This window comes from Hoplias malabaricus, chromosome 15, assembly GCF_029633855.1.
Source record: "Hoplias malabaricus isolate fHopMal1 chromosome 15, fHopMal1.hap1, whole genome shotgun sequence".
NCBI lineage: Eukaryota > Metazoa > Chordata > Actinopteri > Characiformes > Erythrinidae > Hoplias > Hoplias malabaricus.
Window position 1 is genome coordinate 35,298,805 of NC_089814.1, and position 27,871 is coordinate 35,326,675.

Genomic DNA, 27,871 nt, shown 5'->3' on the forward strand with positions numbered 1-27,871 from the left:
ATCTGAGTTTACACGCTGCATCCTCAGATCCTGCACCACTCAGCTCTGAATATGGGAGAAGAGCTGGTGAACCCTCTGGTTCTGGCGGACCTCAGCTCTAAAATCACTGGCTATTAGCAGGAAACTAATAATCAGACGATGGGAAAGATTTAGTGCGAGTTGATGCTCTCAGTCGTTTGTTGTAGTGGCTTTGGAAACTGTTAAAAGAAACTGTTGAAAGGTTTGAGCTTTAGCAAAGGCAACGAAAGACGCTGCGACCCTCTGAGAGGAGTATGCAGCTGTCCTGCAGGCTCCCCAGAGAGAGAGAGAGAGAGAGAGAGAGAGAGAGAGAGAGAGAGCGCAAGTCATTGGGAAAGGAGAGAAGGGGGATGGGTGACAAAGAGGAAGAGATGCTGCCAGCCAAAAATAACTCAGAGACCTTGTGCTTAAGGTTCTAGAATTACATCACACAACACAACACACACGCACACACACACACAGGCGCTGGGTGACCAGACAACTCTCATTACTCAACAGCAAGTGTCAGGACACACCAGAAAATACACAATGTACTGTACACACATGACTCTGAGCAATCAACGAGGCACTTCATGTTATGGAGCAGTTGTTACGCTGACACCTAGCGGCCTGGGGGTGTCTGAGAATCTGTACTAAACACTGTACAAAACTAGATAAATAGATGTAAAAGAAAGTGTTAGAGCAGCGCAGTAAAGAATACGCAAGATCAAAGAAGCCAGCATCATTAAAGATATATAAGGGAAGTAGGATATAAATAAAATACTAGGAGTATAAAATACTAATTGCTATAAAGCAAATGTAATAAGAGTAAAATTAAAAGTAATAAAAAGAAAATACAATGACAGTGTCCCTCTTTCTGTCTGCAGGACAGTCTGGGTGAGCAGGCATCTCTGGGCTTGCTGGTTTCTCGCGTGGTTTCGCTGGCGGACGTGAACTCGGACGGTAAAGTGTCTCTGGCCGAGGCGAAGTCTGTGTGGGCCCTGCTGCAGATCGACGAGTTTGTGCCGATGTTGGCTCTTCAGGACAAAGAGCACGCTCCTCGGCTGCTGGGCTTTTGTGGACACCTGTATGCCACTGAACGTGTGGCCAACGGCGCCCTCTTCAGGCTCGATGTCCCTCCCTGGCTTCAGCCGCTCGTCCCTGAAGCCCTGAGCGGTGCCTTGAACCGCTGGCTGGCCCCAGCCTGGCCGCGAAGGGCCCGAATCACTATCGGCCTGCTGGAGTTTGTGGAAGAAGTTTTCCACGGAGCTTATGGGAGCTTCTACATGTGTGACGCGAGCCCCAGTCGAGTGGGGTATAACGCTAATTACGACTGTAAGATCGCCGACCTGGGCAGTGTGGCGTCCGAGGCTGCGGTCAGAGCGTTTCTCCGAGGCCGGACCTGCCAAACGAACGCTGACTGCACTTTCGGACGCGACTGCACGGCTACCTGCGATCGGCTGGCCAGGCAGTGCAACACGGAGGTGGTTCAGCCGAACCTGGCCAAGGTCTGCGCGCTGCTGAGGGACTTCTTACTGTTCGGGGCTCCGGCCGACCTCCTGGAGGACCTGGATCGACAGCTGCGTACCTGCGTGACCCTCAGCGGCCTGGCCTCGCAGATGGAGGTGCACCACTCTCTCGTGCTGAACAACCTCAAGACCCTGCTGTGGAAGAAGATCTCAGACACCAAGTACTCCTGAGAGGAATGGGGGAGGGAGAGAGGTGGAAGGACGAAGAGCTCAAGAGGTTATCTCTCATGAATGAAAACTGGATGGGGCAGGAAAGTTCACCTCACACCAGGTAATCCCCGGTAACAGAGAGAGACTGAGAGAGAGAGAACATGGCAAGCCAAGAGGCTCAGGGATTTCTCTTACAGGAAAAAAAACATCGCTAATACAAGTACGTTGGCCTGTGAGGTTCAAAACAAGAGTGGATTTACTGTTCTGTTGCTGTCGGATGAAAATCCGGCATCTTCAGACCTTCAGCGGACTGTCGACTCTACTGTGTTTCCAGAACAGCATGGTGACCCATGAGAGACAAACAGAAATGAAAAGTGAGGGCATTTTATAAAACAGAACACTTTGAGGCACATAGAGAAAGGCCTGGTTTCTCTCTGGAGATGAGGATGAAAGCCGTATTCCACACTTCATTTGGCTCTGCATCGATGCTCTGCACTTTAAACAGCGCCTTTGGACGCTAAGGATACGTTTCTGATTTCACAAGATCATACACCGATCCCAGAATCTTGAACCCACAAGAGACTCGTCCTCCTTTTCTGTGTCCTTTCGGAGAGAACGTAAAACGATCTGGTGAGAGATCTCCATTTTCCATTATGTGCTTTTCTAGCATCAAACAAACTTTAGCCAGGAAATCCAAGGCTGGATCAGTCTTCACCAGGTTTACGTTTTGTGGCTTAAAAACAGCAACCACCCTTTGGAACTTCTCAAGAGACCTGATTAAACCCCTTTGTTTTCTTTTTGGTTTTGTTTGAAGTATGAAATAATGAGCGCTGGACATTGATCTGTAGTTTTACAGAATATGTGCTGTGGGTTTTTGTGTTAAATGTGACATTTTGTTTCAATGTGAAACTCTAATGGTGCTTTTCCACTGTATGGTCCCTACTCTACTGGACTGTACTCTCTGTTAGGTCCCTGATCGATTTTCCACTCCCACAGCCCTTACAGTCCACCCCACCCCCACCAAATTGATCAAAACCCTGTCTCTAATGGGAACAGCAGGCTTTGGAAACCACAACAACGGGATTGTTTCTTCCTTGTTGCAGCAACCAGCTCTCGTTGAATTATTTTGTCGGCCACTGATCCAAGGAGCATTTGAGCCTCTTCAAAAGACCTCGGCGTAATTTTATGAACTGCTGTTGAGAGTCGGTTAATAACAAATAACTAATGTGATCTCTGCTGTAGTTGGAGATTTTACAGATGGAAAGTTAGTACCGGATGTCTGCATTGCGTTGCGTAGAGTCAACGACAATCAGCGTTCTGCAAGGTTTACACGTCACGCTTTAGTCCCTACTCAGCTCTGATCCATGAGAGAACCCGGTTCCAGGACCAGATGGAGAAACAGAAAAGTTGAGTAGGGACCCTGCAGTGGAAAAGCACCATAAGGCGAGGGTAGGCATCCCTCTGGTGGCCGACTCTGTGCTCCTAAATTTCATTAGTATGTCAGAGAACGTCTCTGGGAAAATGCAAAAGTGAATACTTTACTCGCTACATGTAAAGAAATATGACGTCATACCTACCAATCAGGGAAGTCTGTATTAGCTGACGTGGGAGAGAAAACTGAAATGTGTGTATGTGTGTGTGTATGAGAGAGAGGTCAGAATATATGTACCTTATAATCTGTGTGTTTGAGGGTGAAGTCCATGCACAACCCGTTCTCATCTTACCATTTGTGTGAAAGCAGGTGTGGCACAAAATGTACCGTACGACTACTAATGCAATAGTTCCCCAAAACGCATCGGACTTTAACATCCATATCAATTACCTGTGTGTAGCTCCATCCACTAACAACTCACAACTTCTCCCACTGGGTTTTAAGGCACAGTCTCTAAAATGTGTGAAACAAAACGGACTGTGCACATTGCGACTGCGTCACGTCACATTTCGCTTCCTCTGTCGTTCGTCAGACCCTGAGACTGAAACTGTATGTTGTTTAAGGTTAACCTTCTCTCAGCATGGGTCTCTCAGCTGTCTCTGTTAAAGGAAGTCTGTTAACCACACATCTCTGCAGATTAACACAAATTCGTCAGCAGGAAACTCATCACAATATGTCCACCGTGAGCTGCTCTAACTTTAGTACGTTAACAGGAATTATTAACATCTCCACAGACATTTGATGTCATTCTACCGCATTTTGGGCAATTCCTACTTCAAATGGCAATGCCTGAGGTAGAGAAGTGCATTTTAACAGTGCAAATAACCCACCAATTTGTACCTGAAACTGAGGCTGAATTGTCACAGCTCTCGTCACACATGGTTATCTAATCTCAAGTAAAACTCAAAATGACCTCTAAGGCGCTTCTGCGAAGAACTGTATTTTATTTCAGAGAAGAGCGCTGAAAAGAATAATTTCGGTCCATTTCCCCTCTGCCAAAATGAGGTCGATCAGACTGAAGATTAAACAAAGCTACAGTCACACTACTATCTATAGTAGTGTTCTCCCTGTGTCTGCGTAGATTTCCCCCTACAAGCCAAAACCACATTGATAGGTGGATTGGCGACTCAAATGTCCATAGGTGTGAGGGAATTTATGAGCGTGTGTTGCCTTACGAAACTGATGCCCCTCCAGGGTGTGTTCTCGCTTGGACCCAGTGATTCTGGGTAGGCTCCGGACCCACCGTGACCCTGAACAGGAGAAGCGGTTACAGACAATGAGTGAATGAATGGAATATGAGTAATTTTGAGTCGCTAGATATAGACCCCACAAGTGAAACTTAGCATCAAATTCAAGTTTGCTGACCTCTGACAGGTGAATTACCCCTGCTGACCTCCTGATTTGGAGTTGATGACCTGAGGGTCCAAGGCTTTGTAGATGCAGAATGGTGGAAATGCTAATTGTAACTAGCAGTCAATCCAGAGGCTGTGTTAGATATTATATCTTAAGAGCTCTTGAAGAAGAAAGTCGTGTATGTTTGATTTTTTGTGGCACTGTTCCTTTAACACGATTTGGTTAACATTATCAATTTCTTTACTCCTCAGACTCCTTCTAGTGTGATTAAGGTTTTACAGTACTGTACTGAAAATAATGGGAAGGGAGTGGGAATGGTTTCCTACCCTCCTCCAAGTTACATAGTGCAGTTTCTGCAGCGCTGAGCCATGAAAGCAGAGGCTCTATTATCCCTATTACAGCTCAGTGGAGCATCCCAATGATTATAAAGCTATATTTTTTAGGGTACTGATATTACATACCGTCCCTTTAAGGTACTAATTATGTGAACTACTCCCTCCTGGGTGCTGTGGATGTACCTTAAAAGCATGCTTTCCAAAGTGTGGTGCGCTCTGTTTATTACTACAATAAGAACGAACCTTTTATCTCCATTAATTTATGATGGACATTAATGTAGTAGTTAAGTAATTCTGGACTATTTCCTTTGGTCTGTTCCTCATGAAATTTCAGCAGAACCTAAAGGTAGACAGAAGCCTCTGTAAACGCTGTAATGGAGATGAAATACAAGCCGTTTTTTTTATTTCGTTAATTTTTTTAAATTACTCTTTAGTTAATTATCACAACGTAAGACATTTGTTCTTATAGAAACTGATATGTGAGATATTTTATAATCAAATTTCTCTTTTTTTAAACAGTCTTAAGAAAATGAGGTAACCTGCCACAGAAAGAGTAAATGAAACCCGTGACCTCTTAGGGCTTCCGTTAAGGTTTAGTCCAGTTATTTTAATATAACGTTCCTTTGAAAAGTGTCACCACGGAAACAGCACTGTCCATCTTTGTGTCCCCACGCTGACCTCCATGATGTCACTCATACTGCACTGAGCTTTCATCGCTCTGTTGGGAATAAATTGATAATAATCTGAACTGAACTTGAAAGAGTGAGTCTTTACTGAGAATGCTGCATTACCTAGTGTTTGATTTAATGCAGGTCTAAATAGAGCTCAAATAAACTAAGATAGGTGTTTAAACAAGAATAAAAACGACATCAGTACACCACCTTGATTTAAAAAAAAAAGTAGTTGCAACCACCTTTGAAGTTCTGTATTATGGCTGTTTTTATTTCTGTTACAGGGCGGCATCTCACTGTTCCACCGCGGTTTTCAAACTTTAGCTAATACAAAAACAGCTTAACAGCCTTGGAGGAGAACACTAGCACACCTACAATTGAGGAGTAGCCTGCAAACCTCTGGATTCTTGGATAGAGGCGATGGTGGCTACACTTACACTGCTTTCTGTGTTGGTTTAAAAAATATTTGGAAAATATCTTTGGCGATACAGGAGGTCCTCGGGTTACGTCAGTCCGGAGTTACGATGTTTCGTGGTTACGACACATCTCCCATTTACTGTATAAAGACTTGTTTCAACTTAAGTGGTTGTGCATCGTAAACGTCGTAACGTCGTGTTTGGTGTGAGTGGCGGAAGAATACACGGTTACGCGGCTCGGGACCGAGGAAGACGGCGTCACCCCAGTTGCATTAGGATAGTATACCCAGTAAACAAGGAACGTCCCTGGACGTTCAAAATAGATCTAAAAGTAGTCTGTCCGTCAAGGACATATTTTAAACGTCAATGGACGTCCAAAATCCATCTTAATAAGTTAGTTAAGTGGTGACCAATCGATAACGTCAGTGGACGTCCAAAACGCGTTTTATACAAGTAATTTATTTCGGGACCAATTAATAACGTCAATGGACGTCCAAAATACGTCTAATAGTCGTCTTTTCAATGTCTGTGTTTGGACGTCTTTTCAACTTTCATTTTCAACCTTAAGAGAACTTAAGTGCTTACAGTATGTTACTTACGTACAGTATGTACATATGTTCCGACTTACACCGAAAATCGGTTTAACGACGCAACGTAGGAACGAATCAACGTTGTAAGTCGAGGACCCCCTGTATATGATTAAACAGCATTTATAATTTATTTTACATTTTCACATCATAGAGTTTTTATTTACATTTTATCTGTTATAAATACAAGGTCTTTAAACATTAAAATGTGGATGTACACAAATCAGATATATTCAAGTTACCTCATTGTTTCTACACAATTCCAGACTGTAGACCACCTGCTGCTCTGTATACATTGTTATCCCCCATCCCCCTGTTCTATAATGGGCTGGACCCCCACAGAGCAGGTGTGATGTGGTGGTGGATCATTCTCAGTGCTGCAGTGACACTGACGTGGTGGTGGTGCGTTAGTGTGTGTTGTGCTGGTGTAGAGTGGATCAGACACAGCAGTGCTGCAGGAGTTTTTAAACCCCTCAGTGTCTGCACTGAGAACAGTCCACCGACCAAAAACATCCAGCCGACAGCTTCCTGTGTCACTGACGAAGGACTAGAGGACGACCAACACATCCTGTGCAGCGACAGATGACCATGGAGGTAGGAGTGTCTCACAGATTGGACACAGGAGCACTGCTCCGATCCAAGAGGAGGTCATTTTTCATATTAATCTCATTGGGAGGTTAACAGACATTATAGAAACCATTATACAATTTATACCTTCCTCCGTGCCACAAGGTTAGCTTCTTTCCTTCAGCAGTGAGAGCTCGTCCACTCTGTGAGGACAAATAAGCATCTTATTAAATCACTTCCGACTTATATGAGTCATATAAAATCATATAAAATATATATCATTTTGTAGGTAACTGATGTTGGGCCTGTCACTCATCCTGTGCACCTGTGCATTGTGGGTACAAAGTGTAGTTTATGAGCCCAGTTAGATCTCCGCTCTCTTATGACACAGAAACGACACACACAGCCGCATTGTAACGCCTCAAGGAGCGTGTGTGTGTGTGTACATGATGTGTGTCATACATGGATTTGCAGCTGACAAAGTCTCAGGTCACATGACCTTTTCTGGCATCCTTCTCGTCCCTGAGAATAAAACCAAACATAAAACACCACAGTAAACACATTACACATCAACACTGCATTTCACACCATTTATTAGTTTAATATACGGGAAATCCATATTAAACAAAACCCAACTCTTGCACTAGCCACATTTAGTTTTAGTTTTATTTGTTTTAGCCTTAATATGAACAGCATCTACACACTAAAATATGCACAGGGATGTTCTGTGTACATTTGGTTAAAGCAACACTAGATAAGACTTGGTATTTGGAATGTAATTCACTTTTAGAGCACTGTCCTGAAATCAAGGGGGAAAGGGACGGCAGGGTGGTCCCCTCCTCCAAAAGTTACATAGTGCCGTCTCTGAGGTGCTGAGCACAGTGTAGCAACGTCAGAGGCTCTATTCCCCCTATTACAGCTCGGTGAAGCTGTAGGTTTAAGGTCAGAATATTACCTACTGTTGCTTTAAGTGGGAAAACTTTGCTGAATGCACAAACACACACACAGAAGCAGAAATTAATGTCTGGCCCAGTTCCATACCCCTTGCCCACTGTGGAGGGTGACAGGGTCGATCACAAGCCATTTTTCTCTCTGCCCTCTTTCAGCACAATCACAGCATTAGAGCCATGACTGCGTCTCACGGGGCACCGACACACAAAACACATTCATCTTTTTAACGTGCCGTCTGTCATTTTTACCATCAGCGTTTATCATTTCTACATTAAAATGAGACTCACACTGTTGAATAATAAAGTGATTTTCCCAGTTTACACTCCACAGAGTGGGTCCCCGACTCAAGGATGACCATTAAAGTTTAAAAACATGTTCAGGAGAATGTGTGAGTGTGTGTTGCCCTGTGAAGGACTGGCGCCCCCTCCAGGGTGTATTCCCGCCTTGTGCCCAATGATTCCAGGTAGGCTCTGGACCCACCACGACCCTGAATTGGATAAGGGTTACAGATAATGAATGAATAAACATATAAACTACAATCTTTATATAACACATCCAGAGCACTAGGTGTCAGTGTAACGCCAGGTTCATCAGGTGAAGGACACTCACTGGAGAAAATGACAGACAGCATGTATTTGATAATCTCTATAACACTCTAGAGCAGCTGCACATGAGCCCAAAGCTCCAATAGCTTTATTTACCTTCAGGACGAGTGGATGTTAAATTTTGTGAGGGTTGGACAATGAAACTGAAACACCTGTCATTTTAGTGTGGGAGGTTTCATGGCTAAATTGGCCAAACCAATGCCAAACGTCGGTTTCAATGGTGCAAGGAGCACAAATCTTGGGCTGTGGACAATGTGAAACATGTATTGTTCTCTGATGAGTCCACCTTTACTGTTTTCCCCACATCCGGGAGAGTTACGGTGTGGAGAAGCCCCAGAGAAGCGTACCACCAGACTGTTGCATGCCCAGAGTGAAGCATGGTGGTGGATCAGTGATGGTTTGGGCTGCCGTATCATGGCATTCCCTTGGCCCAATACTTGTGCTAGATGGGCGCGTCACTGCCAAGGACTACCGAACCATTCTGGAGGACCAAGTGCATCCAATTCAAACACTGTGTCCTGAAGGCGGTGCCGTGTATCAGGACGACAATGCACCAATACACACAGCGAGACTGGTGAAAGACTGGTTTGATGAACATGAAAGTGAAGCTGAACATCTCCCATGGCCTGCACAGTCACCAGATCTAAATATTATTGAGACACTTTGGGGTGTTTTGGAGGAGCGAGTCAGGAAACGTTTTCCTCCACCAGCATCACGTAGAGACCTGGCCACTATCCTGCAAGAAGAATGGCTTCAAATCCCTCTGACCACTGTGCAGGACTTGTGTATGTCATTCCCAAGACCAACTGACGCTGTATCGGACGCAAAAGGAGGCCCTACACCGCACTAATAAATTACTGTGGTCTAAAACCAGGTGTTTCACTTTCATTGTTTTTTAAATCATTTTTCATGCTTATTTTGAATCTCTCCTGTTTTGTACCACTCTATATACTTTATTCCCTCCATCTTTTTTGATTGTATAGGTGTTTGTGACGAATAAACCTTGATTCCATTTTATGTTTAAGTGGCTGAAAGCCATCAAATCCTCACAGCAACATTCTGACATCTAGTGTGTAGCCTTCTTAGAATAGCAGAAGGGAGAAAATACAATCACGTACCCTTCAAAATCTTCACTGAAGATGCTCTTCATGACCATAAGTTTGTGGACACGTTCATCAGAAATCTTTCATTCTCACCGTCTCTTTGGTCTCTACAAGTGGCTGAGAGGAGGGATAAAGACAGGGGAAGATCTGGTTACGCTTTCATCACTTACAATAAAGTACAGCAATCCAGTGGAGCAGCCCCAGGGAAAAAAAAATTACCTAGTTCAAATTTCGCCTTTGTAGTTCGACCATAATTACAGCCGTGAACTCTTATGTTACTGAGAAGTTTATCGTCACTTCTTCCAGTATTTAATGAGACTGACTGAAGATTCCAAATCAACTTCATATGTGATACAGTGAAAGTGTGAAATTCAGTTTTAGTGTTTTTACATATTACGGGGAAGGTCTACGATTGTGGGGAACTGCAGTTCTCTCTGCTGTGTTTATGTTCAGAAGCTCCACACCTTTTAAGGTGGACTGTTGTGTTTATTTGTAAGCAGCAACGGTATGTTATATAGTCGGTGGCTGAAGTTTAACTTGTCTCTAAGGTTTGAATTACCACAGAAACTCACATATAACTCGAGCTGTTTAGATTTGTAGCGCTTTCACTCTGTGTTTACTTTCATGCCGTTAACACTCGCCCGAATTTAGAGTCAGTTCCAACCTAAAAGACCTGAAATAGCAAAAATAAGTCAATGTTACCCACCTATGGAGAAGTAGTAGAGAAATATTCTCATCTCTTTTTCAATGTTTGGAGGGCGCTCTTTACCGTTTGCTATTGGTTTCTATATATAATGGTAGTCCAATATAATGTTGGGGGGAAATATTCTGAATTTTATATAAAACATTTATTATTATTACTATGTTAACAATCCTGAACGGCTCCTTTAAGTGTACAGTTTAACGGTCAAACCTCACAGTAAACGTGTCAAACTGGTTTCACCGTAAAACCCTGAAGCGAACAGTTTTACTTCGAAATGTCACCGTACATTTATTTTCGGAGGCGCCCGAGCAACAGGTGTGAGGCACGCGGAGCTTAAACGCTCGTCTCGTGCGTTTTGTTTTTAACGCGTAGTGCATTATTGAGCCAAACAGAACGGGACCAACGGTTAACGCACGAGACATAGCTATATAACATAACCAGTATTAAAAATATTATATCACACCCATGTCTATGTACGGTCACCTTCACCCAACACACAAGCAGATACTCAGCCATAAACCCACATATAGATATTTAATATAATAATATACGAAAATAAACTTTATTTATTACCTTTGAACGCATTTGTAACTACAGTTCTCACCTTTACTCAGTTCAGAAACACAGCAGCACTCAGACCAGTCTCTACCAGCCCTACGGAAGCCTCCCAGGTCCTAACTTCGCTCATTTATTTATCCAACGCTTTTTCCGGGCACCTGAATACTATACAGAATCCCCTACGTTGGTTCTACACTCACTGTCAATTTCTTAGCTCCACTGACCATACAGGAGCACTTTGAGGATTTTTAATTACAGACTGTAGCCCATCTGTTGTTCTGCATACCTTCTTACCCCTCTTTCTTCCTGTTCTTCAATGGACTCCCAGAGATCAGGTTACTTAGGGTGTTTTGCTATGAGTGGATCAGATACAGCAGAGTTTACTGGAGTTTTTAAAGCCTGTGTCCACACGCTTGTAGATGTAATGAGAGACTCAAGCTCATCTGTCACTGCAGCGATTAAATTTAAGCTGGTTGTGTTGTATAACATTGCTTACTGTAAATTGGTTAATATTATAATATTCGCTACGACATAATTACAGTGCACAGGTTCTGTTATCATGTAGCAGGAATATACCATTATTCCTATTTTAGGTGCTAATGCAGGGAATAAGAGGAGGGAAATACATACTGGACAAGATCAACATCTGGAAATGGATTATGGATGTTCCTGATATGTATAAGGACAGTTCTATAAAAGATCACAATCATGTTGATGTATTGAGGTATGTTGTTAGGTACAAAATAAATATGCACTGGGACTACATGTTTATTCTTTCAAACCATTTTTTATTATTTTTATTAACGTAGACATGTCCCGATAGAGGCTGAGACCTCTCCTGTGTTGAGCCTGTTTCGGTGGGCGGATGGATCTATATGTTGGTCAGTTTCTGACAATGTATTTATTGATGCCATATCCTTCAGATCATGCAAAATGAGTGTTTAACTAGTTTTAATCACAATTTTGTTTTTATCCACATTATATATAAAACATATTGTCGCTGTCCAAAGAAAACATGTATCTACAAAATAGCAATTTACAGCAGAAGCAATTTTTATGGACCAATTCGTCATGCAATTTTCACACAGTGTGAAGGACTGCTGTGTTCAAGGAGAAATCTCTTCCCCTGACCCCAACATACTCCCCTTGGCTGAATTCCAAATGGCTGCCTGCTTCCTACTTCAGAAACACTGCTCTTTAATGGTTCTTTAGAGAACGGATCAGTTCTCTGCTAATGTACAAGGTGGAGAATATTTTGTTAAAGGTTCTTTAAAGACAGGCTTTAAAACAGGGAGAGTAGCGCTTTTCCATTGCATGGTCCCTACACAACTTGATTGTACTCAGCTTTTCCATCAGGTAAATTTGGTCCTGGTCCTGGAACCGGGTTCTTTTCTAGTCCCTGCTGTCTTGTGGATCTGAGTAGGGACTTAACTGTGGCGTGTAAACCTTGCAGAACGCTGATTGTCCAGAGAGAGTCATCACTCTACACCACGCAGTGCAGACGTCCAGCACTAACTCTGTAAAATCTCCAGCTACAACAGATGACATTTGTTTTTATCTGACTCACAATGGCAGCTTGTAAAATTACGCCGTGGTCTTTTGAAGAGGTTTAAATGATCCCTGGATTGGTGGCCGATGAAAGAATCCAGTAAAAGTGAACTGATAACGGAGCAGTGTTGTCCTAAAGAACAAAAACAACACTGCAATTCATGATGAGTAAACAACGCTTAACGTTAGCCCCGTTGTTGTTGTGGTTTCCAAAGCCCGCTGTTCCCGTTAAAGGCTTTTAAGCCGATACATTTCAGGGGCTGTGGGAGTGGAAAACCAACCAGTGACCAGACACCAAACAGAGAGTACAGCCCAGTAGAGTCGATTAGGGAACATACCATGCAGTGGAGAAGCACTATATATAGTGCACCATGTAGGGAGCCGTAAGCCATTTGGGATCCTGCCTCTTGCTAATGCCTCTGTCTCCCTGTTATATCCCCTTGATCAGTTCCATCTGTTTCCTCTTGTCCTTGGCCCTGTTGATGGTCATCTTGAACAGCTTGCAGTACAGTTCCATGGCGAGTGGGGTGTCGTCATTACCGGGCACTGGGTAGGTCACTAAACTGGGGTTGCAGTTGGAGTCCATTATGCCGATGGTGGGGATGTTCATTTTGGCAGCGTCTCGGATGCCCACGTGCGTCTGGAAGACATTATTGAGTGTGGAGAGGAAGACGATGAGGTCGGGAAGACGGACCCCGGCACCGTACTGGACGCTGGCGTTCGTGAGAAGTCCGCCCTGCCAGTAACGTGTGTGTGCGTACTCTCCACACTCCTGGGCTGTCCTCTCCACCAAGTGACAGAACTCCCTCTTCCGGCTCACGAACAGCACGATCCCCCCACGGTACGCCACGTGAGCCGCAAAGTTCAGCGCCCTCTGCAGGTGGTCTGCCGTCTGCTCCAGGTCGATTATGTCCACGTCCAGACGACAGCCAAACAGATACGGCTCCATCAGCCTGGGAACGGGGGAGGAATGAGAGGCAGAGATAAATTTAGATTGACAAACCTGTTCATTAATAGTTCTTAATTTCTCTGCCGGCTAACTTAAGCCTGAATTTGAGGACTATCCAATAGGAATGTCCCTCTGCTCTCCTCCTATTGGACAGGCTTCGTTTTGGCTGAAGCTTGCTGGCTAAACTAAGAAATCCTGCTTTGAGGAATAGCCCCCAGGTCCCTACTTCACATCCAAGCACTTTTTAACATCTCAAAAACAGAATTATGCAGAATTGTTCAGAAATTTCAGTGGATATTCCATTTGAGCATGGGTTAATAATGGGTACAGGTGGCACTCCCAGTGCGGTGTATCATGCTACCACATAAAAGGACGACAGCACTTTATTACAGATTGAAATAAACCTTCATGCAGTGCCTACCTGTGCCTGCAGCCCTTCTTATGTCCGAGATGCACACGGGCCTCAAACAGGTCCTTGATGGTGTACAGTTCAGAGAGACGGAAATAGTCCGGTTGGGTCAGAGGTAAGTTCAGGATCTTTTCGTTCGCGGCTGCACGGGTTACATAAAACAACACACTCAAGCTCACACAGAAACAGTCTAGCACAACCATAACAAAGTATTTCTGCTCACAGCTGGCATAAAGACACATTTGGGGTTGTGTGGCGAGAAGTACAGCTGTCACAGTTTTTGATTGCTACAAAAAGTAATAGAAATGTTGAACCGTTATAATTTCACTGAATGAGCTTAGTGATAATTTCCCAGTGAATGGTAGACATGCTATCCCCAGGTCTTTATAAAGCCACGTTTAGCAGTATAAACACCCTCCACAAGGGGGCGCTTCAGCCACCACAAATAAGCCTTAGGGTTGTTTACAATGCAGAACTAACCATCCAAGACATGTGTTTACAGTAACAATTCATATAACAATTATATTTGGTGAGGGATGATTTCCTCCAGTTTTAAGTTTCTCCCATGGTCATAGGATACTACCCTCGATGACTACACACTGGTATAAATCTTAAGAAAAGGTCTCCCATACCTGCATCTTCGCTTTGTAAAGTGGCAGCAGGTTTAACAGCTGCAGCAGAACTACAGAACGAGTGGCCGCTGCAGGAGAAGGCAGCTCCAAACAAACCCGGACTTCGGAGACTGTGGATCGCTGACGATAGAACAATAAAGGGAAGTTATGCCGCTGATAGAAATGCAGCAACTTCTTCAGTAAGACTTTCAGCAGACTGCACATGAATGCTTCACTTTAAATGAAAATGTAAATGGATAAGCAAAGAAAAACACAGATCATGCTTTGACCGATTTAATGTAATTAATATAATTCTTGATGCTATAAATATAAACAAGTACCATGTATTTGTTCCATTAAATTCTTTTGATTTAATATTTCTTCTTGTTTTTTTCTTTTAATAGTCTTTGGGAACACCTTCAGTTGACCCCTTAGTCTGAAATGTTTTAGAAGATATTTAACTCCTCAAAGTCTGGTTCAAACGATATCGAGAGCATAATACAACCATTTGATCCTCTACAATTTCAGTGTGTAGTGTTTCCTGTCGTCTACAACTGGGTTAAATGTGAGTGAGGATCTAACCTGTATAATCGGGATAACTGATTTTTATAAAACAAGAAGATGAGAAATGACTGCCTCAAATGTTAAAATAGAACTTAAAATCACCAGAAAAGGTTTAAAGGAACACATGGTAAGATTTCATTTTGTTTGTTTCCTCCTGAGGCTCTCCCTATTACAATTCATTTGAACAAAACCTTACTGAACTCCCCTACCCTCCTCTGAACGTTACATAGTGCAGTTTCTGCAGTGTTCGGCCTACATAATGTTCCTTTAAATGCTTGTACGTCACAACAGCAGAAAAATGTCATGATGAGCCACAATGACTAAACACCATGACAGTAGAGTAGATATTCTATTTCCACTCCACCTTAAATGGAACAGCATTTACATTATGCCCAATGGTTCGCAGGAACCCCTTACGAGTACCTAGCCTCACATAACTAAAGGTCAAGACTGCTGTGAGGATTTGATAGCATTCGGGCACCAGAATAAAGCTTTCCCTGAACGATAGAGTCTGTTACAGGAGTACTGAAGAACACCTTTATCTTCAGAAATGTTAAGATTAGTGTGTGCATTAATGTTTGCTCATACAGTGTAATTAAATACGAGAGCTGCAACGGAAATTACGAGTAAAAAAGGGGTGAATAAACCTACGAGCTTCGTGTTATATTATACGCTTAATAAAATTACACAAACGCATTTTATTCCATGTTAAAGTTCATTTTAAAAAAAATAAAGAATCAGGTTTATTTGCAACAGTTCACCTTTCGTTAGAATCCTCGCAGCCATGCTCCCGGTTCCCCTAGTCTCCTTCCCAATGTGAACCGGGTTGGATTCTGGGTAATGTAGTTTATTAGCAGCACTTTATCCAGAGATGACTACGTCTATCGAGACGCGTATGAACTACAATAACCACAATCACAGGTTCATTCAAAACCAAAAGGCTTTATTGATAGCCCACAATTTTAGACAGTAAGACAAAATGACAGACCAGCCATAACATTATGACCACCTCATTGTCTCTACACTCATGGTCTATTCTCTCAGATCCACTGACCAAACAGGAGCGCTTTTTATTTCTACAAAGACTGTAGTCAATCTGTTGCTCTGCATACTTTGTTATCCACATTCACCGTTCTAAGTGAGACACAGTAGCTCATCTGTCGCTGCACAGTGTGTTGGTCGTCCTCTGGTCCTTCTTCAGTGGACACAGGATGCTGTCTGCTTGATGTTGGTGGACTATTCTCAGTCCAGCGGTGACAGTGAGGGGTTTAAAAACTGCAGCACCACTGCTGTGTCTGATCCACTCGTACTCCACCACGTCAGTGTCACTGTAACACTGGGAGAGTATGATCCACCACCCAAATCATACTTGCTCTGTGGGGGTCAACAAGATGAAAGAGGGAAAACAAAGTATGCAGAGCAACAGACGGACTGCAACATGTAACTGTAGAACTAGAAGTGCTTCTGGACAGTCAATGCAGAAACGAGGTGGTCATGAAGTTTGTGTTTAATATGCCTTGTTACTACACATTACTATTTGGATATAAAACAAACATATACATACAGAGACAAGAATAATGAATAAATCAACGGAGCTTTTACATTCCAGAGAATGTTGAAAATACAGCAAATACAACTTAAATCTGTAGCTTAAAAACACAAAATTAAAGTCATAGAACACTATCGATTCAACTCACAAAACATCTGAAGAGTGTAACAACATAAAACTTAACCACCTCTCACACACACTTCACTCCTGATGGTTTTCCTCTTCCTGAAAACACCGACAAAAGATGTAATATTGATGTCATATTTCACAAAGTGAGGAAGCATAAACATCCTCCTATTCATATTCACAAAGCAACATTCTCTACAGCTGTGTTCAAAAGAGTAAATATTACTTTGTGGGAAATAATCCACAAAGAAAACGTTATCAAAGTACTACTTCACTGCTGCTTGTGGTTGAGGACGTAGGTATGAACAGGTGAACTCACCTGAGCGGGGGCCTGGAGGGTTCACCTGGACAGACTGACCACAAACTGCAGCTTCTGCGTCATGCTTTTCATAATTCTCCTCACTTGTAACTAACACACACACACACAAACACAAAGCTTCTCAACCAAACATCAAACATCAGTGAAGCATGTTTCCCAATCTTCTCCCTCAATATACAATCATATATTACTACTCTATAATGCTACAATAAATATATCATATTTTTAGAACATAATTCATATTAAATTTGATTTTCAGGGTAGCAGTGTCTCTGTCACATACCACCAGGGTTCTAGGGTTGTGGGTTCAAGCCCTGCTATGAGTGACTTTCATAGTTTAGCGTGTTCTCCCTGTATCTGCATGGGTTTGCTCCAGTTTCCTCCCAAGGTCCAAAAACACACGCTGGTAGGTGGACTGAATGTGAGTGAATGTGTGAGTGTGTTTCGCACTGTGAAGAAATGGTGCACCCTCCCGGTTGTGTTCTCACCTTGCACCCAGTGTTTCCGGGTAGGCTCCGGACCCATCGTGACCCTGAACTAGATAAGCGCTTACAGACAATGAATGCATATACACATACTCACGCTTTCCTCCAGAGCAAAACAGAGAAAACCCACGTGGACACAGGGAGAACACACCAAACCCCTCAAAGACCAGGTCTGGAACCCACAACCCCAGGACCCTGGAGCTGTGTGACAAAGACGCCACCGTGCCGCTCACAGTTGTTTATATGGCAATTAAACTAAAATATATTGACTGACAGGCCTATATCTATCCTGGCTTTATTTTTTATCCGTGTGTGTATTTACCTGTTGAAGGTGTCTGAACTTCTCCTTCCTCTCTGCGCTATTCAAAGCGATGTAGGGGCTGGCCAGCTCACCTGGATCGATGGAGGTTGAGAAAAACCAGCTAGAAGAAAACACACAGGTACAGTGAAGACAGTACAGTGCATTTAGAAGAACACATCTTTTATAGCATTTATAGCACAGTGAACAATTGCAGCAATAGACAGCTCCTCAAGAGATATTTGCAATTCAGACCTGCCTTTAATTTCAGCTGCAGCCCATAAACTGTCAGCACTAAAGCACAGAAATATAATACTTAGCACTTTCATATGCTTCAAATCAATATAGAAAGCTAGGTATATCCAGGATGAAGAAGCATCCCATGTACAGCATAAAATAATTTAAAATAATTTTAGCAATGATAGCCTTCAGCATAAACAACTGGCATTTATCATGATCAGATTGTGATCAATTATAGATTCTGAATAACTCAAGTTTGTAAAACATAAACAAAGCTCACCTCTAAAAAATGGCTTATTGCATGTTTATAGGGCTGGGCAATTAATCGAAATTAATCAACATTCAGAACTTCTAACCGACATAATCTTGTCTATATCGAATATTTTTATTCTGTTATGTCCCCACCTAAATGCAGAGGTCGACCAAGCAGCTCGTACCAAAGAGAAACACAGCGTCTGTGGTTTGGACGTGCTGTGTTTTGACTAAAATTAAGAGACTGAACAAAACAAAGTTAAAGGTAAACGCTAAGAAAAAAAACAACGACCAAAGCACAATCACACACCAAATATAAACAGTGCTTAGAAAACGAGAGGGTAACAAGCTCCCAGTGACATTAGAAAAAATATCCCAGGTTTAAACTGGGGCATATTTACAGCACAAGCCTCATCACTGAACTATGAGGGGTCAAAAATACAAACAAAATAATCGTTCGTTAATCGTAATTGTGGTAAAATGTACAATTAATCGTGATATTGATTTGCGCTCATATCGGCCAGCACTACGTTTATATTATCGACATAGCAACGCCCTGGGAGTATAATGAAACAGAAGAGACCACACACAAAACTGTTTGAAAGTCACTCTTTATTTTTTAGTTTAGGGTTTTTTTTGTTTGTTTTTTTAAATATACATTTGGAGGATTCCACCTCTGAATGAACCAGGGGAAGAAGAGCTCCATTTTCTTGCAAAAAAAAAAAAAAAAAAAAAAAAAAAAAAAAAAAAAAAAAAAAAAAAGCAGTGAAATCAGCCACCCTCTCTCCACCACACTGACAAAACCAAAAATAAATAAGGATCTTCTGATAGAGGAAGATGCCCAAACATGCGCACACAGTCAAACACGCACACAGTCGGCCAAATCGAAGAAGAGAAGGAAACGGATGAGAAGCAGGCGCGATTCGAGATGTGGACCTGTAAGAGCCTGTACAGGAGCGTGTTGAGCAAGAGAAAAGGATAGAGAAAACAACATCCCTCTTTTTGTTCTGCATGCCAGTAAACATTAACGCTGTATGTCTTTGAATGACTTAGAAAAAATATATATACACACACACACAACCTGGTAATGACAGTGTACAAGAATACAAAGCATCTTTTAGAAAAACAAAACACAAGATAAAGAACAAATTCTTCAGCAGAGATGGATACCAGTTCCTCTCGCGGGTTTTCTTTATAAGATGCGACAAAAAGAAATGTCAAGTGATTAAAAAAACATATTTGTACATACTCAACAGACATCATCACACTTAGATAATAGAGAGGAAATAAAATGTAAGATTGTAGCTGAACAGCGGCTTTGAGAAAGTGTAGCACAACGAGAGTCTTCTCTCTCTCTCAATGCTTCACTCTCTCAGTGTTTAATACAAAAAAATGAACATGTTTGAGGAGCAGTGATTTTCTCCATTGTTTTTCTTTATGAAACTGTCACCTAGTGGCCTCCTGGATGCATCCGAGATTCTGTAATAAACCTATGTTAAAATGGCCGTCCCAGTGCAAGCGACCCGCACTGTGGAGCATAAACTGGTTCACGTTCGGGAACGACAGCGCAGTTTGAGTCTACGTCTCATGTATAGAGAACGGGTGAGCTTAAAATCGAGCATGTTAGGTTTAATAAGCACTCGCCTACAAGTCATAAGAGGATAACAATCACAGCCTGTAAGGGGTGGATCACGAAGACGACGACAACTGCCCGATAGGAATGTGGTCTTCTGAACTTGGACAGATTTGACTTCAGGTTTATACTCGTCTCTCTACGGCCAACAAAAAAAAGAGAAATACTGCACTCAGTCACTTCCCCTATTCCCTACATTGTGATTTATTTATATCAAGTGCTTACGCTGAACCCATGGTTGCATGCTTACAGCACATAAAGCAACCATTACAAGTGAAATCGATCGTTTATTATTTTTTAAAAAAATTATGGCTTCAGAAATCTTTAAATGGAGAAACAACCCTCTGAAGCACATTTTCAGTAAATGGTTTAAAAATAACTTGGTTTCAATAATCTTTGACTTTTCTGAGAGTTGAGCTTCTGGCCACAAGCGGGATTTGAAGCAGGTGTTAGGGCCCAGAATGCCAATGAGATACAACTCGACTCACACACACACACACCTTTCAGTTCTCAGCTAAACGCGCATCTCACCAGAATAACTATTCTCACTTCCTGAAAAAAGGACAATTTTTGTGTTAAAAGGAAGGCAGGCTGTTCATTCTCAAATCCTCTGACGCCCTGAAGAGTGTGCAGTCTTTATGGTTCCTATCGTGCCGTTTTTTTTGGAGGTTTGTGCAGATTTTCTGCTGCAGTCTCTCTTCAAGCGGGATCCCTTCTGAGTTACTCTTTGCTTTGAAGTTTCGTGGAAAAACATGGATTAATTTGTTCTTGTGAAGACCATGGTTTTCATGATGACACCAAAAAAAGTGACTTAAAAAGTGAATCCAAAGGAGATATGACCCCAAAAAAAAACCATTTTATTCAAAACTTCTTGGGTCCATTTGCAATTCTGAGACCACAAACCAGAAAATATGGTTCAATCTCTGGATGACATTATGAGTGCAGTTAAATATATTCAGAAATGTACAAACATATATATTTATAGAGAGAGATATACATATTAAAAATGGTGGATCACTCACGAGTCCTACACAACAATCCCTTAGGTCCATAATGTGTAAAAAAAAAAAAAAGATCGCAAAATGGATTCAGAAGAAGGGAAGGGTTAGGCATAAACTTTCTCCGGCCGACACAAAGCTTCCAGATCCAGCCTCTTAAAACGCTCTTCAAGTAATCGAGAAACAGAAGTGCTGATTTGCTGAGATAAGTGAGCTGAGGTGGAAAGAAATGCATGGCCCTCAGAGTTTAGGTGTTTCTTGTTTGTAAAAAAAAGAGAGAGAAATAAAGATCACAGGGAAAGAAAGAGAGAGAGTGTGTGTGTGTATGTGCCTGTCTATACTCACTGGCTGGAATGCTGCTGCTTCTTATCTATCCTCTGCTGCACTGCTCTCCTCTCCTCTCCTGACTCTATATCAGTCTCATCTAAAGATTCCTCCTCTCTCCGCTCCTCCTCCTCCTCCTCTTCCTCCCTGCCATCATTCATTCTTCCCTTCTCCTTATCCCTCTCTTCCTGCCTGTTGCTGAGCTGTAGGTGGTTGGTTTTGTGAGGAGAGAGTGGAATTACTGCAGCCTGGTCCCTTCGCAGGCGAACAACACTCGCTGTGATTCGAGGCTGAGACAGAGTAGGGGGCAAGGGGGTGCAGGACAGATGGGAGGGGTTAGGGGACAGGTGAGGGGGGGTTGAGGCCAGGTGCCTGGAAATAGGAGTCAGGTTAATGGGATTAGCGTGAGGGACACTGGGGGACAGAATAGGTGGCTGGTCCCAGTGAGGCTTCTTCACCCGACTGTGCAGGTAGAACGAGTCCGTCTTGCTTTCAGGCGTCAGCAACGGCAAACGTTCCCCTTTGGCAGCTAAAGGTGTCTCTAAGGGGGCTTTTGCTACAGGCGACATACACACTGCGCTAATCACTTCTCTCAAAGGGATTCTGTTCCTATTCTGAAGGCCACTCGGCAAGTCTCTAACGTCTATGGTAGTGGCTTCCCTAACATCAGTCATACTGCGGTTCTCAGGCTTCATTAGGAAAAGGTTCTGGTGCTGGACTTGGCACTGGGTTTGGGCATCCCGTGAGCCCATTAACCCTACGACGAACTGATCAGAGCTGGTTCCTTCCTTGAAGGACGCTTGATCCTTTCCTGCATCCAAGCTGCCGTTTCTCCACTCGTCCGAGGTCCTTGCGAATATTCCAGGTACGCTTTGAGACCAAGATGCTCCCTTGCTTTTCACTGCAGTGGTATCGACATGCCTTTGCATTGTTGCAGAGCCTGCTGACGTCTCCTGAGGCTCCTTCACTTCCAGCTGTGGATTTGTCCTCTGAAGACCCTGTGAAACCTCCACCTTCATCTCCTCTTCTTTGACATCCCTCTCTCCGATCCCTGCAAAGGTTGAAGCAACTTCCTCCCCTACTTTTGCATCCTCTTCCTTTACAGATACCACTGGCATGTTTGAAACTTTCGCCTTTTCTGCAAGGAACTTGCGGATCTCCTGCTCAATGCTGTCATCGCTGTCCACTGAGCTGCTGTCGTCATTTACACAAATGCAGGAGTGAGGGTCGTCTTCCATCCTGTCCCCTGCAACATCCACAGGTTTCTTACTGGTCTCATGTGGTTTCAGAGCCTTGGGTTTAGCACTTTGACCTTGTCTCATCAGAACAGTCGTCTCCTTGCTCGGTTTTGCAGAGAGAATGCTTCTTTGCTCTGTAACAGGTCTGGGTTTCTTGGAGGTCTCGGACATTTGAGACAGGTTTAGTCTCTTTCTAGCTGTAAGCTTCATGTCTCTCACTTTTTTTTTGATTTTCTTCTTAGTCTTCAGCAAGTCTTTTATTGCTGCATCCAGGTCTTCGTCGCTGTCCAGTGAGCTACTTTTATCGCTGCTGTATATTCTCTTGGGGCGAGGCTGAGCCTTTGCTGCACTAGGGGAGCTGCCTGAACTACTGCTGTACACTTTCTCAGTGCTTACAGTTGCATCTGGATGTCCGGGAAGAGAAAAGTTCTGTTTAGGCTTGGAGTGTTTAGACGTAGCTGGACACGTAGGTGATGTCACATCCGTAAAAGTGTCACTCTGGGTAACAGGTACGGGCTTCTGAGATGACTCCTCAAAGACCACCTCTGTAGTTTTTCTTTTCTCACTCCTGTAGTCTTCCTCTTTGTGTTTCCTTTTTCTCGAGAGCGACAGTCTCAGCGCCTTGCTCTGATCATTCTCAGCTTTCTTCTTCTGTGGCACTTTCGGAGACGGGACTCCTGCTAGGGAAGTAACAGGTGTTGCTGTTGTGACAGTTGGCTGCTCATGCATCTTTGCCTTAAGCTCTAGAAACTTGCGGATCTCTTGCTCAATGCCATCCTCGCTGTCAACAGAGCTCTCGTCGCTCTGTTTGTCTGGCTGCAGGGGGAGAGCAGAGGGAAAGAGAAGTGGAGGCTCTGTCAAAGAGTTCTTTGACAAATTCATGTTTGGCTCGAAAGCTGCAGGCATTACAGTTTTGGAGATGTCCAATATGGCCTCCGCACACATCAGCTCAGCTGTGGTGTTCACCATAAGGGTTGAATGAATCTGCTGCTCGGCCAACGGCTCTTGATCTCTGACAGTGCAAGTGCAAAGGGCATCTCCTCTGGCCTTCAGGCTGTGTGCTGGTGATATGTTTAGAGAGTGGGTTAAAGACAGAGGCTTGGGAGAAGCACATTTAATCTCTTTCTCAGCTGCTGCTCTCTCACTAGCACTTTTCTTTCTGTTGGGGGTGCTGTTCTTTTTCTTGGGTACAACCTTATTTGACTGAACACCAGTGCAATCCACAGGAAGGATGGGTACTCTGATGTGCTGTGTAGCCATCAGAGGACCCTGCTTCGGCTGCGTTTTGGGTTTCTCCTGCTTCTGCTTTTCCTGCTGGAAATGCCGGATGGCCTCCTCAATGCCGTCATCGCTACTGGATTCCAGCACTTCCCTCGGGTGCAAAGATCTCTCGTGAAGTTCCTTCTGCTCCTGCTGGAATCTCTGGATGGCTTCTTCGATGCCATCATCACTACTTGAGTCCAGAGAATCCTCCTCTTTCAATTCTCTCTCTTTTATTTGCAGGCGAGGTGGTGTTCTGTCTGCTGCAGGAGATGAGGGTGTGGAGGGGGAGGGTTTCCATGCTCCAGAAGAAGCAAAAGCTTCAGTTGCAATGGGGTTTTCGTTGCTTGGCTTCTTTTTTTTCTTTTTCTTTAAAGTCACTACAGGTGCGAACCCTTTCTGGTCAAAATTACTAGTGGTTAGCACCTTATTACTTTTGGAATGTGTGAGCTGCTTAGGAGGATCTGGCAACCTCTGGGAGAGTTGGGGAGTTTGTGGTGGAGTCGTGACTGGCTCCCCTTTGCGTTGGTGTTCCACTTTCTCCTTCAGGTACTCCTGGATGGCTGCTTCAATTCCTCGATCCACAGAATCATCACTGTCAGAGCTTTCACCAGCAGCCAGGCCTGTTTGCTGCAGCTTACTGCGTTCTGAATGTGTCCATCTGGATCTTGGCAATGCCTCCGTCTCACGAGACTTGATCCTGTGGTGCCGGACCAGGTCGAGGTCGGACTGGGGATTGCCTTGCCCCGTGTCGCTCATGTCGGACGACTGCGTGCTGCGGAGGCTGTCGATGATCATCTGGACTTTCCGCTGGAGAGAGGTTCCGCTGGAGGTGGTAAAGTCGCTGTCTGAAGCGCTGTCATTGAAGCAGTGCTGCAGGCCGAAGCTCTTACCAGAACTCCATTCTGAATGAACTGCCAGCACCGGAGGAACCGTCTTCAGGAACATTCCTGAACACCAGGCGAGAAAGGGGCTATGCCTCAGAGTTCCTCACATTCTGAAACAGAAGAAAAAAAAACTTTGTTATATGCAAACTCAGGACTTTCGCAGTTGTGATTTTTCTAAACTACATTGCAGTTTAAACTAGGCCTGTCACAATTACTACATTATTTACTTATTGTATAATATATGGACATTTCCTCAATCATTCTTGCTGACCTCAATATTGTCCACTGTGTTTACTGTCATTTCTTTTACATAAGAATAAGCATCACCAGTATTTTAGCCACTCACTCTGTTCTCTGATCTGTTGTAATTTTTAATTTGTTTAAAAACTTTTGGTTTTATTTATTTAGGACGTTTAAATACTTTTTAGGGCAGCATGGTGGCGCACCAGGTAGTGTCGCAGTCACACAGCTCCAGGGACCTGGAGGTTGTGGGTTCGATTCCCGCTCCGGGTGACTGTCTGTGAGGAGTGTGGTGTGTTCTCTCTGTGTCTGCGTGGGTTTCCTCCGGGTGACTGTCTGTGAGGAGTGTGGTGTGTTCTCCCTGTGTCTGCGTGGGTTTTCTCCGGGTGCTCCGGTTTCCTCCCACAGTCCAAAAACACACGTTGGTAGGTGGATTGGCGACTCAAAAGTGTCCGTAGGTGTGAGTGAATGTGCGTGTGTTGCCCTGTGAAGGACTGGCGTCCCCTCCAGGGTGTGTTCCTGCCTTGCATCTAATGATTCCAGGTAGGCTCTGGACCCACCGCGACCCTGAATTGGATAAGGGTTACAGATAATGGATGAATGAAATACTTTTTATATTCCAATTTCAATGTCTGACATTTTTCCTAAATTTCTCTTTAAATTCTATTTATATAAGTAGAATTGCATTATGATGTTCATAGATTATAGTTACAGCAGTGGCATGAGCTGGTTTTATTGTTTATTGCAATTATTTCTGGAACAATATATTGACCACAAAAAAAAAAAAAAAAAATCTAAGCCTAATTTAAACAGAAATCATTTCCTAGATATTAAAGTTGTTTTTCTAACCAAGAATGTCTAGAAAATGTAGCTTAATTCTGAGTGCTGAATGTAGACTGTCATTCAGCATTGCATTTGATTGCTTCTGACTTCTTCATATAAAATCTAAAACGTTCTCATTTAAAACATAAGACTGTTGATAACACAAGATCAAATTAAAATACCATCTCTTACAGTTTGTAAACTGCTTTATTTCACACTGCAATTTGATATGAATGAACAATAGGTCAGGGCTAGCTATTATTTCAGATACAACAGCATTGAAGCAACACTATGTAAGAATTGGTATTCACATTTTCAGAACTGTTGTGTAATCTACAATTATACGTTTATTAAAGTCAATAATAACAGCCTCTAGCCGCAGATTTGCTGTGGTCCGTCTTGCTCTCAAGGTTCTGTCTGGCTCCAAAAGTTACATAGTGCAGTTTCTGCAGTGCTGAGCCTGGAGTAGCAACAACAGAGACTATATTCTCCCTATTACAGCTCAGTGGAGTATCACAGTGACGTTAAATCGTTAATTTTATTTTAAGATAAAAATTATACAGTGTTGCTTTAAGATTCATTTCAGATACATGAGTTTTTTGTAGAAGAATACCTTGCTTGTATCTGCAAAAAGGTTACTGAGGGCCATGAAGACAAATTCAATTCACTCACCTCTCTCAAAGCCCTACTTCACAAAATTAATGGGACTGCCTCCTAAGATTTGTGACATAAGAAACCCTGTCTGTGTTGGGAACGACTACAGTTTCAAAGCAGAAATGCTCGGCTTTAGCTCTAATTGCTACATGCAAGTTTTAAATTAATTAGAAACGTTCAGAATTCTTGAGGAAACTGAGTTTGGCAATTAGTAGATAAAAACATATTTCAACCTATTTTTATTTATTTTTTTTAAATCTGTTATTAACATAAACATAATTTCGTTAAAAATCTCCAAAAATGCAAAAAAAATAGGGTCATGTAAACTCCCAGGTTTTGCAGAAAATTAAGCCGTTAGCATGTGGCTAATGACGGTATGAAAAGTCAAACGAAAACAACAAAACCGGAAAATGTACAAACAAAAATGTTACAAATGTTAAAAACTGCACAACTAACGATGTTAAAAAGCTGCTTAAATGAAGCCACTTGACGCATGAATTCGTTATGAAGCGAACAAATTCACGGTTCTGGCGGCTTTACACCTCCAGGCGAGCCGCGGAGCTCCCGGTTTACGGTCGCGGCTTGAAATGCATCCTCGCCCGGCCAGCGGAACTAAGAAACACCGCAGAGAAGCGGGTAGCACCGGCCGGCGCTTTACGCTTATTGAGCCTCGGGGAAAAAACGGACAGCACGGACCCCCTGCTTCACCAGACTCGCTTTAAGCGATTTACAAGCGGAGACAGTTGTAAAAATAATATATTATGTGCTAAAATGGGGACAAAAGACCAGCACCAGAGCTCCAAGCGGGTGGCAACCCTCGCCGGTTTTCGGTCCCCTCGACGCCTTCAGTGTGGAGGCTGAAGTTGGCGTCTTCTTGTTCGAACTCTCCGTTCCACCTTAAATGCTGCAGCGCTTACATGTGATGTACACTTGTGTGCATGGAAGCGCGGCACCATTTAAGGTGGAAGGGGGAATTCCAACTTGACTTTATGCAGGAAATAAGGCCAAAATCGGTCAAATTAAATATATTATTTGAGTAAGGGCACACAAAATAAGAACATTTCAATGCGCACGTATACAACCAGTGCATGATTTAAGGTGGAAGGTGAGGAATTACAATAACTTCTGTTTCGTGCTCGGCCCTCTTCCACTTCGAGCCGGCGACTGCTTCTTTTTCTGGACAGAAGGAAAAAGCCCCCTTTGTATTGTATTGTATCCTACTGGGTATTTTTAAGACTATGAAAACCTTAGAAAGAAATAACTTACCTGTCCGTGGACTGAAACACGCGCGTTCCCGTGTCGTGCTTTTCCGTTCCGAAGAGTCTCGTGTAAATTAATCCGTTGAGAAAATACGTACGTTACGGCGCCCGCACAGAGCATCGCATGTTCTCCGCGCACCCCTGCTCGGCTGCCTACGTAACTCGGAGGGCTAACTTAAAGGGGAAGGACCCCTAAACACAGTCTTCAATACATGTTACACCACACTCAATGTCCATTTCATGACACAC

At 43.2% G+C, this 27,871-nt stretch overlaps 3 protein-coding genes, 1 long non-coding RNA gene and 1 other non-coding gene across 8 annotated transcripts in view; 1 reads left to right on the forward strand and 4 right to left on the reverse strand.

Moving 5' to 3' along the window:
* The window catches only part of dipk1b (divergent protein kinase domain 1B), a 10,664-nt gene extending 5,560 nt beyond the window's left edge, over window positions 1–5,104 (forward strand). The window contains exon 5 of the mRNA XM_066645373.1: window positions 885–5,104. Coding sequence (XP_066501470.1) covers window positions 885–1,697 — 813 coding nt within the window. The 3' untranslated portion in view covers window positions 1,698–5,104. The remainder of the gene's footprint in view (window positions 1–884) is intronic.
* Window positions 5,105–5,706: 602 nt separating this feature from the next.
* On the reverse strand, window positions 5,707–11,130 carry LOC136668109 (uncharacterized). Its single transcript, XR_010795466.1, has 4 exons — window positions 11,004–11,130; window positions 9,712–9,813; window positions 7,363–7,559; window positions 5,707–7,240 (listed from the first exon to the last, which is right to left on the reverse strand). It is a non-coding gene; the product is annotated as an uncharacterized lncRNA (long non-coding RNA).
* Window positions 7,333–7,470, reverse strand: LOC136669013 (small nucleolar RNA SNORA17). Its single transcript, XR_010795586.1, has one exon. It is a non-coding gene; the product is annotated as a small nucleolar RNA SNORA17 (small nucleolar RNA).
* A 613-nt stretch (window positions 11,131–11,743) lies between the features above and the next one.
* mrps2 (mitochondrial ribosomal protein S2) lies at window positions 11,744–15,939 on the reverse strand. Its single transcript, XM_066645372.1, has 4 exons — window positions 15,800–15,939; window positions 14,496–14,615; window positions 13,876–14,005; window positions 11,744–13,458 (listed from the first exon to the last, which is right to left on the reverse strand). Exons 1-4 carry the CDS (start codon window positions 15,822–15,824, stop codon window positions 12,936–12,938), a joined length of 798 nt encoding a protein of 265 aa, XP_066501469.1. The 5' UTR covers window positions 15,825–15,939; the 3' UTR covers window positions 11,744–12,935.
* A 48-nt stretch (window positions 15,940–15,987) lies between these two features.
* On the reverse strand, window positions 15,988–27,769 carry ppp1r26 (protein phosphatase 1, regulatory subunit 26). Of its 4 annotated transcripts, XM_066645369.1 has the most exons (6): window positions 27,630–27,769; window positions 27,481–27,539; window positions 21,284–24,757; window positions 17,840–17,939; window positions 17,033–17,122; window positions 15,988–16,812 (listed from the first exon to the last, which is right to left on the reverse strand). In XM_066645369.1, exons 3-5 carry the CDS (start codon window positions 24,706–24,708, stop codon window positions 17,054–17,056), a joined length of 3,594 nt encoding a protein of 1,197 aa, XP_066501466.1. In that variant the 5' UTR covers window positions 24,709–24,757; window positions 27,481–27,539; window positions 27,630–27,769; the 3' UTR covers window positions 15,988–16,812; window positions 17,033–17,053. The 4 variants fall into 4 exon arrangements, with proteins under 4 accessions (XP_066501466.1, XP_066501464.1, XP_066501467.1 ...); XM_066645367.1 differs by lacking the exon at window positions 27,481–27,539; XM_066645370.1 differs by lacking the exons at window positions 27,481–27,539; window positions 27,630–27,769 and adding an exon at window positions 27,156–27,252.
* Window positions 27,770–27,871: the final 102 nt, after the last annotated feature.